This window comes from Trachymyrmex cornetzi, unplaced genomic scaffold (genome assembly GCF_001594075.2).
Source record: "Trachymyrmex cornetzi isolate Tcor2-1 unplaced genomic scaffold, Tcor1.1 scaffold153, whole genome shotgun sequence".
Classification (NCBI taxonomy): Eukaryota; Metazoa; Arthropoda; class Insecta; order Hymenoptera; family Formicidae; genus Trachymyrmex; species Trachymyrmex cornetzi.
The window spans coordinates 93284-107927 of NW_017296124.1; the positions used below are offsets into that span (position 1 = coordinate 93284).

The window sequence follows — 14644 nt, forward strand, 5'->3', positions numbered from 1 at the left end:
CCCTCGTTTATTCTGTCTCACCTCTCTTCCCTCCCCCCCCCTCTCTCCCTCCCTCCCTCGCCCTCTCTCTCTCTCTCTCTCTATCTCTCTCTCTTTCTCTCTCTCTCTCTCGAATATTGCGTCATGGAATTTTAAAGAATAAATATGACGGCGTGTAATAACGATCTTACGTGATTGACGATTGACAATTGTTTGATTTGTATTGTGGGAAGAATGAGTGAGTAAGTGAGTGAGAGACAGAGAGAGAGAGAGAGAGAGAGAGAGAGAGGGAGGGAGAGGGAATGCTATTTATTAAGCTTTTTGAGATAAATCCTTCAAAGCGCAAGAATTGAATAACAAGATCATGGATATTAATCAATAAATAAGATATATTATCAGCAATTTAATTTATGCGTAATAATACAACATATACATGTTTTTGTAATAATTATACGTACATAATACGATATAATATTATAAGATATACTATTACTATAATATTAATATAATATTACTGTAATATTAGTATTAACTATTTAATATATTATATATTAGATATATAGTGTATTATGTATAATTAATATAATATACTACATAATATAATGAATATATCTTTTACATATTTATATCTAATAAATATACAATTCGTAATTTACACAAATATTTTAAACGAAAAAGAGAATATTTTAAATGCGTTTTTGTTGCACGTATATACGAGTTTATTTTGAACGTGATAAGAAAACAAAGTATAGGATTGAATAATGTATTTTCTACATAAAAATCTACGACAATACTGTGTTCCAGTACCCTAATTCTGTAACTCTTAACGATAGTTCGGTATCGTTATATTGCATTGTGCAATTGTCTTTTTTACCACACATAACTTCGACAATACAACGACATCGATATTGTTGTTAAGAGTTAAGAGTTACAGAATAGGGTACTAGAACACAGTACACTGTTAGATATCAAAGGAGGTAACAACTCTATTTCTTGAGTTAAATAATACTTTGCTATATATTTTTAAATTTCATGCAAAATGTAAATTAATCCACTTTTGTGATTAGGTTTTTGTTTTTTTCCTATGATTTCAAAGTAAATTTATGAATCAAATTTAATACATTTTCTTAAATTAAAATCTTTAACTCTATTTTTTAAATTAAATCAACAACATATTAAGTAGGAACGATCCATAGAAATGATTAAAAATAACTTAAATTTTGACTAACTTAATTGACATTATCAATTTAACAGTGCATATCTTATACATCTTATTTTGAACGTAATAAAATATAATTAATCAACAGGAAAAATATATTTGAAAATATTGATCGATATGTTAATAATACTTGAAATCACATTCTCTCTCTCCCTCCCTCCTCTCTCTCTCTCTCTCTCTCACTTTTTCACTCTCCACCCACATCCAGTAGTGTAAAAATATGCCTCCCTTAATTTGCTTTCGAAGTATACATTAATTTTTTATAGGGATGTTTTACTGGCTTTCTGTTTAGAGGGCTAATAACACTCCTCGTAAAAAGAGGGCTAGTACCACATCCCCAACCCTCCTGAAAAATAATATGCTGCATATATCTGTAATGTGCGTTTTTTAATAGTTACGCAGATATAAACCGGTATTCATAGTCAGTTCTTATATTTAAAACGGTTTTAAATACAGTCTTGAGATATCATAAGCCAATCACAGAGCCATATTTGCACACACACACACACACATTTTAAGACATTACTTAAGACGGTTTTAAAATAAGAACGGACTTTATGAATACCAGCCATAGAATTATTTATTATGGTATATCTGATATACTTATTTAACGCGATGATTTCTAACAATCCCTCCCTCCTTTTTCTTTCATTTAAACGTTATGCGACTGAATTATAAAATTTTATTTCTTTGAATCTCTAAGTATCTTTAATAATAAATTTTATAATTATACCCCCATTTAGGGTCGCCAACAGTTACAACGAAACCAACGCTATGACTATCAACTGACGGCCACCCGGTAAGCAATCATAATTTTATATGAAATAAAACATACATAATTTTATATGAAATATGTCCATACATGTTCATATATCCTTCTTTTTTTTGTAACATTATTTTTTAGTGTAATAGAAAATAATAACAATAGTAATGTGAAAACGTTAAAAATAATTAAAAGAGTAATTTTTACACTTTATTTTAGAAAAAAGTTTGAAGAAATGTAAAAAAATTACTTATGTATAATTATATATAAAATTATACATAATTGTGTATGAGCAATTTTTTTAACATTTTTCCAAACTTGTTTTTTTCTAAAACGAACAATGTTAAAATTATCCCTTTAATTATTTTTTATGTTTTCACATTACTATTGTTATTTCTATTACACTAAAAAATAGTTTTGCAAAAGAAAGAGGGATGTATGAGTATGTATGGACATATTTTATATATGATTATACGTATTTATGAATATTTATGTATGTTTATACATGTTTATACATATTAATGTATGAAAAATTTTTTACCGGCCAAGGTCAATCAGTACTGAACCATCACTGACAACTTAATCAGAACAACAAGTCATGATAACGTCAAAATGACATTAAAATAAATCGGAAATGATCGTAAAATGAACTTTTAATGATCATTTAAACATCATTTTGATATCAAAATGACTTGTTCTGCTTGGGAAGTGACTGGCTGACTAATGACGGCCAAAGTTCTGTCAGCCAGTACTGGGCCATCACTGGCAGATGACTAACTAAAATGACTGGGCCAATACCATCTGCCAGTACTGGACCAGTTAACATCCGATATTTAGCCAGTACTGGGCCAGTAATTTGTCAGTGTTTACTATGCCAGTATTTGAACTATAGCAATCAATACTGGCCCAGTACTGGGCCGATTGTAAAACTCTATATAGATACTTGTTAACTTCTAGTATAGTGATTAATGTTATTGAATTTTCGGCTTTCCTCAATTTCGTTTAGATTACTCCTTACACAGATTCTATACATAATACATATACACACAATTGCACTTTCACCCCTACATACTCTGTTATTTTTTACTTTATTTTGATTTGATTTTGATTTATTTAAAATTTTTTTAGTTTATTTCTTTATTACTACAAGGCTTTTAAGTCGTGTATTTCTGTATATTTTAATATTATAATCTTGTATTATATAATAATGTGTTTCGCACTTAAGGGGACTGAGTCCTGGGATTCAAAATAAATAGCGAAATAATTCTCTCTCTCTCTCTCTCTCTCTCTCTCTCTCTCTCTCTCTCTCTCTCAATATTTTCGTATGAAATAAATGTTCACAGTGCTTTATTCCTTTCCATTTACCTGTATTCGCTACGTCGAAATTTATATATATTTTTTCGTATCAACGCGAATGATGGATATAATTTTGATATTATCTTATCGCGCACGCATGGGCGACGCCGAGTTATTGGTGCCTTAAGAGGAGATGTTCGAAAACTGGCGCGTTGAACCAAAGCACGGTATATATGGTGCGCTATTTATAACAATATATATATATTCCACTCCTCACGCGAAGAAATAAGTGGGAAACAGCTATTAGACGAAGAGAAAGAAGTTGAAAGAAATCGCCCGCGATCACGCAATATTCTCCAGTTGCCGTTGCAGAGGCGCCCTGTGGGGGATCAATAAGACGATCGTCCTATTAACCCGCGGTCTCTTTTTGTTATACTCTCCCCGAGACAGTCTCACAGAGATATCGGGAATATATATTCTGTTTAAAGAACCACTTGGAACGCTCGCGATTGAACGTGAGACCAATAACTCTGAGATAAAGCGCGATTGAAAAATGCGGGCGCAAGTTCGAGCCCTTTCGTGCCGCTTCAGAACAAACACCCGACGATTTTGTTTTCAAATTGAAAATTCGTTAAATTCATTTTAAACGAAAATTCACGTCAGGATAGAATTCTGTTTATAATTTTATGCGTTGCGTATTTTGATGTACATTTTTAATATATGTGCCTATTATTTTTTACATAGTTGGAAAATTTATGTCATATTTTACATGTTTCACGTTTCCCAAATTTTGATGTTAATACGTACAAATATATATTTCACGATCCATTCAAATTTCGATGTTATTACCTGCAAAATAATATCTAAAGAGGAATATGTTAACAAGTAATACATATATTATGTCAAAAATTAATATAGAAATGTAATATTTTGATACAATTTGGAAGCAAATTATGGAAATAAATGTATTTCTTTAGTAATATTAATATCTATTTATGTTAAATTAACATGTACTTATATTTTATTAATGTATCTTACAATTTATGTCTTAAAACTATATTTATTTTTATTTATTCTCATGTTTATGTTGTTTTTAAAAAATGTTAAATATCAATTTAATACAAAATATTCGAAGAACAATCATGTTAGCAGTTAGATTAACATTTGGGTATGTTAACCCTAGTTTGCCACAAGTGAGCCAAATTAACTCACGCAAAAAGTTAAATACATGCAAACATTTTTTTATAACTTAAAAATCTAATTTACAATAATGATTAAGACAAATATACCCTTCGATTATCATTTATATATTCTTTTATATATTCAAAACTATAATATTTGTACAGTAAATGAACTTATTGTTGTTTAGATAAAAACATATCAGAGAAATTATTGGACCTCATAGAGATTTCACTTTCTGGGTTCGAGAGGCATCCACAATGCACAACAGAGGCAAAGGTGGCCGGGGATATCGTGGACCTGTTAGAGACGGTTGGATAAGTGTCGATGGTGAAGTAGTGGAAAACAGCCACTCTCAGTGTAGCAAAGTAAGTAGCAAAAAAGTGGCAACGAGGGTTAAGGGTTAAAAATTCAGCACAAAAATTTTAACAAGGATTGGTCTTATAGAAATACAATATATTTTTTACCGCGTATATTTTATATTATAGGCATTTTTATACGGACAAGGTGTGTATTTTGAGTATCTACTCTATCAATATTTTCTATTTTTTAAAATGTCTTTTGTATTACGCAGGATATAAAAGTTACCGTTGGGAATGTAGTCCGTTTAAAAGAAAATAAAACTTTTCTAATTGAAAGCTGAAAATCTTTGGAAACGGCAATTCTTTCTCGTGGAAATGACGGACCGATTAGAATTGTCTTTTAGCAGGTTTTTCACGGAACAAGTGATAAGGATGCTCTTGGAGTAATTACACGGTATGGAGCGATTAATAATCAGTGCATAATATCGATCGTTTCCGAAGATACGGATTAAGAACGATGTAGGTCGACGGCTTAATTAATGAGCGTCTTTTCATTTCTGAAGACTCGGCGACGGTTTGCGAGAAATTCTTTTGCGAGAAAATTTCTTCGATCCTGATTAATTTCCGGGAGAGGCATTGCTAAAGCTTGTTGTTACGCATCACTTTGGATTCTTTGTATTCCCTTTCTCTTTTCCCTCCCCGTCGTCAAAGTATAAAACAACGTTGCTAAAAACGAAATAGTATTATATACAGCAATACGTATTTCACGGCGGAAGAAACTTTTTCTCGTTACTAGTGACATTTAATTACAATTGTATTTAATTACAATTTATTGTGACAGGGAATCAATTACGGCGCAAGAGAGCGCGAGAGTTTATTTGACTGACAATGAGTCATCGATTACACGAACCGCGGTCGTCGTTATTTATCGAGGTTCCGCAAATTAATGTCACGCCCAGATAACAATAATTGCGGTTTATCTTTGCGATAACGATGCAGTTGATTATCGCCCGCCTTTAACTGTAATCGGTATTCGCGGATCCAGTGGATCCGGATAAACTGTTCATAACAAATGTTTTTCACAACCTTAAATAATTTTGAAGTACATAATCCTTTAATAATATTCCTTAAAACTTTCAATTTCTATTGTAATTTTATACTTTATATTTAAATTAAAAAACCTTCCTTTTTTTCTATATATTGCGAACTGAAGAAGACTCTATGCAGTCGAAACACGTGTTTATGAACATTATTTGACATTAAACTAATAAAACATCGTTTGAATATTTATCATTTTTGTTCATTTCTTGGCCTTTAATTAAATTTTAATTTACATATTCTCATTTTTCAGATTTTTATTTTCAAAATAAAATTTAAAAAATCGTTCAGAAATGTTAATTAGCAAAGATACGTTAATTTGAAGTACACTGAATCCACGAATACCATTGCACTTAAGGAAATTTCGAAGCAAATATAGATTAGGGTTAATTTAAACCTAACGCGCAATTAAAAGGCACAGGCAATAGGAATAATTTCAACCTAAATAAGAAACCAGAATAAATTTCCTTTTTCTATTGTCTGTATCTTTTTAACTGTGCATTAGGCTTTAGATATAGATGTACAAATGTGTGACACGCGAGAATACATACACTTGTTCATCTTTATTTTTCTTAATAAAGATAGCGAGGAGATAAAAACTCCGGGAAAGAATGAAATAGATAAGAGGGTAGCAGAGAGAGAAGAGACACTCCTCACAGCCGTTCGTAGAATAACGTCGCCGTTGCGTCGTCATCGTCGTCGTCGTCAAAATGACGAAGCGACGGGAACTGGCATGCGCGATTCAACGCGGAATCACCAATAAGCCGGTAGAATTCCAGGTGCGTTTCATTGATTACCGCGCGAGTGCTCGTTCTGAATTTCGTGGCTCACATGATTTACGATTCGCTATCAGTTTCGATTAACTCTACATTACTCGTGCGGTATGTTTCTGATATCTCAAAACCGTATTTCAATTTCCATTGTTTTTTTTTGATGATTTACTATTATATAAAGATTGATAGTATTCTCGAAATAATAAAATTGGTAGAAAAGTTAAACAACGAGCAGTTAATTATATCCATGCAGAATTAAAACTAATTATTTAATAATATATAATGCATGGAACGTTTCGATTATACCAAGTTTTCTTTAGCTAAATTATAATACAAAATAAATTAATAATTGAAGAACAAATTGAACATATAAAGTTCTTAATAGTTAAAACGTTGGAAAGAGTTAATTAAAATATAAATAATGATAAAAATCGATCATGAAATCACATTGTAGATTGGATACATAAATAAGTGTATTTATTATATATTCAATTTGTTCTCAAACTGTTAATTTATTTTTATTGTAATTTGGCTGAAGAAGACAGTATAATCGGAACGTTGTATGCGTTATATGTATGTATATTAATGAATAACAAGTTTTAATCCTGGATCTGATCAATTGCTTTTTGTTTGACCTTTCTACCAATTTTATTATTTTTATTATAATTTGTCTGAAGAAGACAGTATAATCGGAACGTTATATGCATTATATGTATGTATATTAATGAATAACACGTTTTAATCCTGGATCTGATCAATTGCTTGTTGTTTGACCTTTCTACCAATTTTATTATTTTGCATCGCAGTTTCGAGCTAGGAAATTGATATTATTGATAATATTCTATATCCTTTACTATTAGATATCAAACGCGCAATGATAACCTGAGTTAAATAATACTTTTAACTTTCATGCATGTTAAAATGTACAGGAATCCAATTTCTGTGGTTGAATTATTTAGTTTTAAAGTAAACGGTGTTCATATTAATGTATGTATTTGTGTGGTGCGTATAAACTAATAAACTAAATTTTAGTCAAATTTAATTTCTATAAACCAAATTTTATAAGTCAAATGTAATGATTTTTTAATTATAAAACAATTTGCGTTAAGTATAATAACACATAAATAAATAGTATTCATACATTTAACGAATTTATAAGGCTGGAGTGTCCTGGATGTATCCTTTTATTATTTCATGCGAATAATGAAAGGTTAACATGCATCCTGCTCAAAGCACTTTGTCAAAGAAGATAATGCTCTGTAGAACAAATTAGTAATAAGATCTCACCGAACAGGAAAATCTCGTTGATCTTGCATGAGATAGTTTTAGAAATATTACAAGATTTTTTTAGGGGGAATAATATCCCCGACGAACACAAGATGAAAAAGAGCGGTTCTCGTTTCTGTCTCTTGTAAGATCATCGTCGGGAGATCGTCCTGTTATAAGACGCAATCTAAAATTTTCTACCCGACGTGTTATCGGAATATCGAAGCGTCTGCCTTTGGCCGCGTGCGATATCCACGAAAAGGAGGTACGAAAATACGATCGCACGAAATCAAAATAATTCGACGAGCGTCACCGAGCGGGCGAGAACCGTCGATTCCCTTCCACACTGCTCGGCATCGCTTCGATATTCCTCGACCGCGGCGTTTATCCTAATTATGTCGCAGGCCGTCGATATCTCCTTCCGCGCGCTCGACCTAATTCCGGTTCCGGCTAAAAGCGTGTCCGTGTAAAGCATATCGATGGAAATGCACGAAAGAATCGCGCGTACGCAATATACGGTTAAATTGTAGAGGATGACACCGTGTGAAAAAGCGCCTGATCGCAGCCGGCAGATCGCGGATTCGATCGCGATTCTCGTCCATCGACATATAGTACTGGACGGAGCATTAGCATCGAAACCATTTTGGCAGACCTAGAAAGAGATAGAGCGATTACGGTAGTGAATCGTGTAATCAAGGGCCCTGAGGCGTTAAGTTGATACATCTGTGCTTACTAGAGTGTTACTTTTGCACAAAATACACGTAGAAATCATATATCAAGTTTTATTTTGTATCTAATAATTAATAACGTGAGTTTAGAATTATCGTACTGCGTTAGTACCAGTCAACAATACTGTGATAGTTCTTGATTTAAACAAAATACGCTACTGTTCTCCCTCTCCTGAAACATAATTCGACCAATAGGACAAGAGTAGAAAGAGAGTTCCGTGCCACTTAGCTACCTTACTCTTTCTAGGTCCGTCAAGACGAAAGATCAAAGAGATTTCGCCGAATGCTCCGTCCACTTCTATATGTCGATGTTCTCGTCATATATTGATTCAATTTCAATAAGGTTGATTAAAAAATTAAAGAAATGAAAGATTAGAAAATCAGGAAAAGTATCATATCTTAAGAATATGAAAAAAAAAGATCTATGAAAAAGAAGATCAGGAAGAAGAAAAAGAAGAAATAAGAAGAAGAAAACAGAAGAAAAGAAGAAGAGGAAAAAAAGAAAGAAAGAAAGAAGAAGAGAAAAAGAGTCAATAGAAGAACAAGATAAAGAAGGGAAAAGAGAAGAAAGGGAAGAAGAAAAGAGAAGGAAAGAGAGGAAGAAAGAGAAGCAAAAGAAAGAGAAGAAAGAAGAAAAGAAGAGAAAAGAGAAAAAGAAGAAGAAAGAGAGAAACAAGACTATAAATGATAGGGATAGGTAATCAGGTCGGACTTTGACAGGGCAAAGAGGAAAAGTGGGCTTAACGAGGAAAATGAGAAAGCAGATATCTCAACCGGACGAGGTGAGATTCATGCGCGCTTGCCCGACGGTCTGCTTTGTAATAGTCACCGCGTTTTCTTCGCATCCGCATTAACTGAAATAGCTGCTTCTCGTGCCCCGAGAGAAACAAGCAATTCACACCGGAGGCTTTTTGTATCTCCCTCTCTTCGTGTCCATTGTCGCGCATTCACCAAGCCATCCCATTTCCCTTCCGTCAATCTCCCGTTGTATGATCCATCTGCTGCTCCGATTCGGAGGGCAACTGCGAGACCTCGTGCAATAGCGCATTTCGGACACGTCAGATGCTAATACGGATGAAGCTCCGAAAGGGGTCAACACGTCCGATCTCCGGAAGGCAGAAATCCAGCAGGCACGAGAATTCCGACATTAACGTAATTACACGCGGCCGGGAGAATTCCACCGAATTAAGATAATGGCTGCGTTTAGCGGAAAAAGCAGCTTTGCGACGTTGTAAAATTCTTTTAATATGATTGCGGTACCCAATACAGCACAGAACATTGAAAAAATGTTGCTGAGATGTCGCAATGTTAAATGTTAAACAATAATATTTAAACAATAATTTTTATTCCTAGCTCGAAATTACAATGCAAATTTAATAAAATTGATAGAAAGATTAAACGAACAATTAATTACGTCAAAGATTAAAACTAGTTTATTAAAACATTAAGAAGCGATTAAAACTAGTTATTCATTAACTTATAATGCATGGATATTTCGACTAACGATTTAAGTCTTCTTTAGCTAAATTATAATATAAGTAAAATAAAGTGTTTGGGAACAAGTTAAATATATAAAATTCTTAATAATTAAAACGTAGGAAAGAGTCAATATTAAAATATAAATAAAGACATAAAAATTTGTTATAAAGTTACATCATAAATTCGACGCACATATTAAATGTTGAAGTATAAATTGTATTTTAACGTCTAATTTATATTCCACGGTGTTGATGCAACATTCACAATGTTGCAATTCAATGTTTCTGATTTGTTGATTTTACAATAGTTCCTCACTGGATATAAATATACATAAACCAGTTGTATTAAAACCTCTTAAAACAATTGTATGCAAAATTGTTTTCTCTACTGAACGCGACCAATGAACGAAAACGCAATTCAAAAGGTTAAATGTGAACACCACTTCGCAACGGCGAGTTACGAATTACATTACAGATGCTAATTGCGAGCTGAACTGCGATAAGCATGCATTGTATATAAGGCCTCTCGCAGAAAAAGACGAAATTTCACCGTAGCCTATTTATGTATGAGCCCATACAATATTTAAGATTAGAAATTCGCAATAGACGGAGAATCAAGTTTTCATTCGTAGTTTGAAGTATCGATTGAAGAAGTTAAGATTTCGATAGAATTTTAATCGAGTCTTTGATCACGGGGAATCCCGTCGGTAATATTAGAAATGTAAAACCAACGGTGTGAGAGATTGACTCGTAACATTCGTTCGTGCGACTCGAGTGTGCAAGCTGCGATGGATGATCCTGTGCGTTTTACGAAATGAATTTTTAATCGAGCTTCCCATTCGATAACGCGAGAGACGAATGAGATGAATTGAGCCTTGGAAACGCGCATACGCAGTGGTTCTTGCAATCAAATATTTGACCAGAAATATTCCAGATAAAAGGAGAGTATGAAATAGATGGAGAGAGAAAAAGAGAGAAAGAAAAAGGAATATCATTTATTAAGTGCTTTGAAATATATTCTATCTAGCATAAGAATTAAGTAACAATTGAACAACGAGAGAAAGAAAGGAACAACGAACGAGAAGAGAGGGAGAGAAAGAAAAAAGGAAATATTATTTATCAAGTATTCTGATATATCTTGTGTAGCGTTAGAATTAAGTATAAAGTAATAACAAAAAATTAAATAACGAAAGAAAGAAAAAAGGAAAGGGGAGAGCGAGAAGTAGAGTGAAAGAGAAGGAGAGAAGGAAAGGCGAGAAAGAGAAAAAAGAAATATTATCTATTAAGTGCTCCGAGATATATCTTGTCTAGTATAAGAATTAAATAACAATGCAAAAATTAAACATGAGAGAGAAAGAAAAATCCAGAGGGAAGGAGATACGCAGTGAGAAAGAGAGAGAAAGAGAAGTGTTATTTATTAAATATTCTGTGATTTCCTCAAACGTAAAAATTAAGTAACGGAGAGAAAGAGAGGAGCAGAGAGAAAAAAAGAGAAAAACGCGAAAGGTGAGGAGGGGGGGAGGGAGGGAGAGAGAGACTCGTGCGAGGAAAGCGCGTATCGCGCGTCGATCGCGTCCCATTGCTATTGACATTTTCGTTATCTGCGTTACGTCGCGCCACATATTCGCGCGATAGCACGGATATATGCCGCGTATATACGTCGTGACACGTGACGTCCCTACACCCCCGGAGTGCGAGAAAGAAGAGGAACTCGGTGTAACGGGCAGGTAGCCCGCGAACGCGATATTAAGCCGGATCAATAAAATGACTTATCTCTGCAACATTGCCGCACGTCGTCGTTGCACGACGACGTGCGGCCTGACGTTTCCCGTCTGGAAAGTGGGAACACTCGGATGATCCGACAACGTAGACGGCGGGAAACCTTCCTTCCCTCCGCGTCGATCGACGTTCTCCGGAGGGAGATGTCGAAAAGTCCGCGCAACACTCCGTGCCTATAAGCGACAGTGTCCCGGAGAGACACGTACCGCGACAGATGTCCGATTCGATTTTAATTACAGAAAAGGAAGAGTTCCTTCGCGACCGGTTGGAGAAACAATCTCTTTTTCTATCTCTTCCTACAGCAATTGCCATATACTCGGAGAAAAAGACATTTAGACATGTATAGTAGTAACGATTGTATAAAGGTGATAGTTGTACAAATTTTATGTGTAGAGAATTAATGTATACACCGTTGAATAAACTATTTTATAGTTATTGCAACTATAAACAAATTATCGCAGGGAAAAAGATATAGTGACTATAATGATGGAATCACAATAGAGAAGGAATAAGGAATAAGGAATAACAATTTCATCTTATCAAAAACTGTGTATTCCGGTGTATCCGATATCTGGTGGTAGGTTGAAGTCTTGATTTCTTATTCCTAATTCCTTGTTCCTTCTATTGTGGCTGTATCTTTAAGATGATAATTCTATAAAACTTTATGTGTAGAATTAATGTACATCGTTGAATAATTATTTTATATAGCTGTTACAATTACAAGGGACTATCTCAGAGAAAAAGACAGTGGTCGACAATTATAATAGTGACAACTCTACAAGTTTTATATGTAGAATTAATGTGTAGTTGAATAAATGATTTTGTAGATATATTATTAGATATCAAAGGAGTAATGGTAATCCAGTACTTGAATTAAATAACACTTTATTATTTTCAACTTTCCCGTGTGGTGTATCAAAATGTCAATTAATCCATTTCTTGCTTAGTTTCAAAGTGAACGACCTCCATATCAACGTATGTTCAGTATTTAGTAAATGATAAACTAAAAATAAATCCGAGTCGAATATAATTTTTTGAGTTAAACTATTCAACTGTTTAACTGTCCATTGTTTTGGTTAAATTAATGACACATTCAATAAAAACAGTTATAGAAATAATTAAAAATAATTTAAATTGGGTCTTTTATTTTGAATTTAACAGTGCAATTATAAAATAGTTTATTTAATTATATGTGCGATAATTCTGCAATATAAAATTTGTATTGTTACTTTTATAACTGCTATGATTATATTGTTCTCTCCGAGTGTAATATTCTAATTTTTAACGTCGGTATATTGTGACTGGAGCCTCGGAGATTACATTTAGATCCTATTAAAGTTAAAGCCACTTTAGATTTCATCTACTTTCTCTCTTACAGCTCGGTTTGCTAAAAAATTTTTCCTTCCTCCATCACGTAATACACTACTTACATATTTAATATTATGTACTAGTGTGATTAAGGTTTAAATTAAAACGCTACTGAAACAAGTTCGAAATTATGATTGAAGACATTTTTTAAATATCTGTATTCTCTCGCTCTTAAAATACTTAGTTGATAAAAGTTCTTTAGCTACAGCTAAGTACTATATAATTATAATTATTATTTATTATTATCTATTTAGATTCCTGGAATTGTGTAATAGAGAAATTGTAGACATGTTTTCACGTTTTTGCAGAGAAAAGGATTCCAGGAAAGAATCTGCAATAATAAAAAGACTGGTTTCAACACAAAAGGTATTGAATAATTTATATCTATCGTTGTCGCAGAAAAAGCGCATAAAATTTCAGATACAAACACGACAAATACAATTGAACATTTATTTCTACGTCCGCAAGCGTCTTGCATCTCGGGCGTCTCTCTATTTTCTTCCGTAACAAGAAAGGCAAGTGATGGATTTCATTTGTAAACGCTCGATTTTCTCGACAGCCGACGAAAGTATTTTCTTTTCTTATGGACATCTATCTCTTATTTCTAGGCCACGATATCATACTTTTCTCACATTACATTTTCCTCCAATATTGTATTTTAGTTTTCCCGGTGAAACTGTCAAAAATCGCCACAACCGATGATGCTCGACGTTGTCGTGTCAAAATTCATTGGCGTTTTAATTTTTTTCCCTGACCGGAAGTGTCATCGGCAGACAAGGGAAATTCTCGACCCCGCAGGCAACGCGCGTACCGACACTTCAAAGCAACAGAAAAAGAGAGAAAGAGAGAAAGAGAGAGAGAGAGAGAGAGAGAGAGAGAGAGAGAGAATGCAAGAGAAAAATCTTAATGACGTCTACTGCGAGAAACGCTCTTCACTCGGCTCTCGCGGCTACCGGATGGCGAAAGTGGAAAATGGTCGCCCCTCGAGAACGGTCGCTGAAAGGTGACCCCCGTATGCTTCTTTTTTTATCCCGGAAAATTTCACTTGAAGATCCGACCACAACCCCTTTTTCTCTTAGCTACTCATTTCAGTTGCTTTGGAAATTCGGAGGTTCGCGGGAGAACAGAAGTCACGCGAAAAATCGCGGGCACGTAACACGGCACTGCGCGGCGGAGAGACGAGTTGCGAACGCGTGCTCAACGGAGAAAGAGAGAAGAGAGAGAGGGGGGGCGGAAAGAAAAGAGAGAAAGGGAGTGCGAAAGAGAGAGAATGAATGATCCGAGAGAGAAATAGAGAAACAGAGAGAGGAAGAGAAACAGAGAGAATAGGAGAGGGAAAGAGAGAAAAGAGAGACCGAAAGAGAAAGAATTATCAGATAGAGAAATGGAGAGAAAGAGGCGGAGCGGGAGAGAGAG

The 14644-nt window shown here is 34.0% G+C and overlaps 1 protein-coding gene across 1 annotated transcript in view; it reads left to right on the top strand.

Moving 5' to 3' along the window:
* The first annotated feature begins 4696 nt into the window (after positions 1-4696).
* The window catches only part of LOC108758174 (uncharacterized), a 19542-nt gene continuing 9594 nt past the window's right edge, over positions 4697-14644 (top strand). Inside the window, exon 1 of the mRNA XM_018502982.1 lies at positions 4697-4804. Coding sequence (XP_018358484.1) covers positions 4697-4804 — 108 coding nt within the window. The remainder of the gene's footprint in view (positions 4805-14644) is intronic.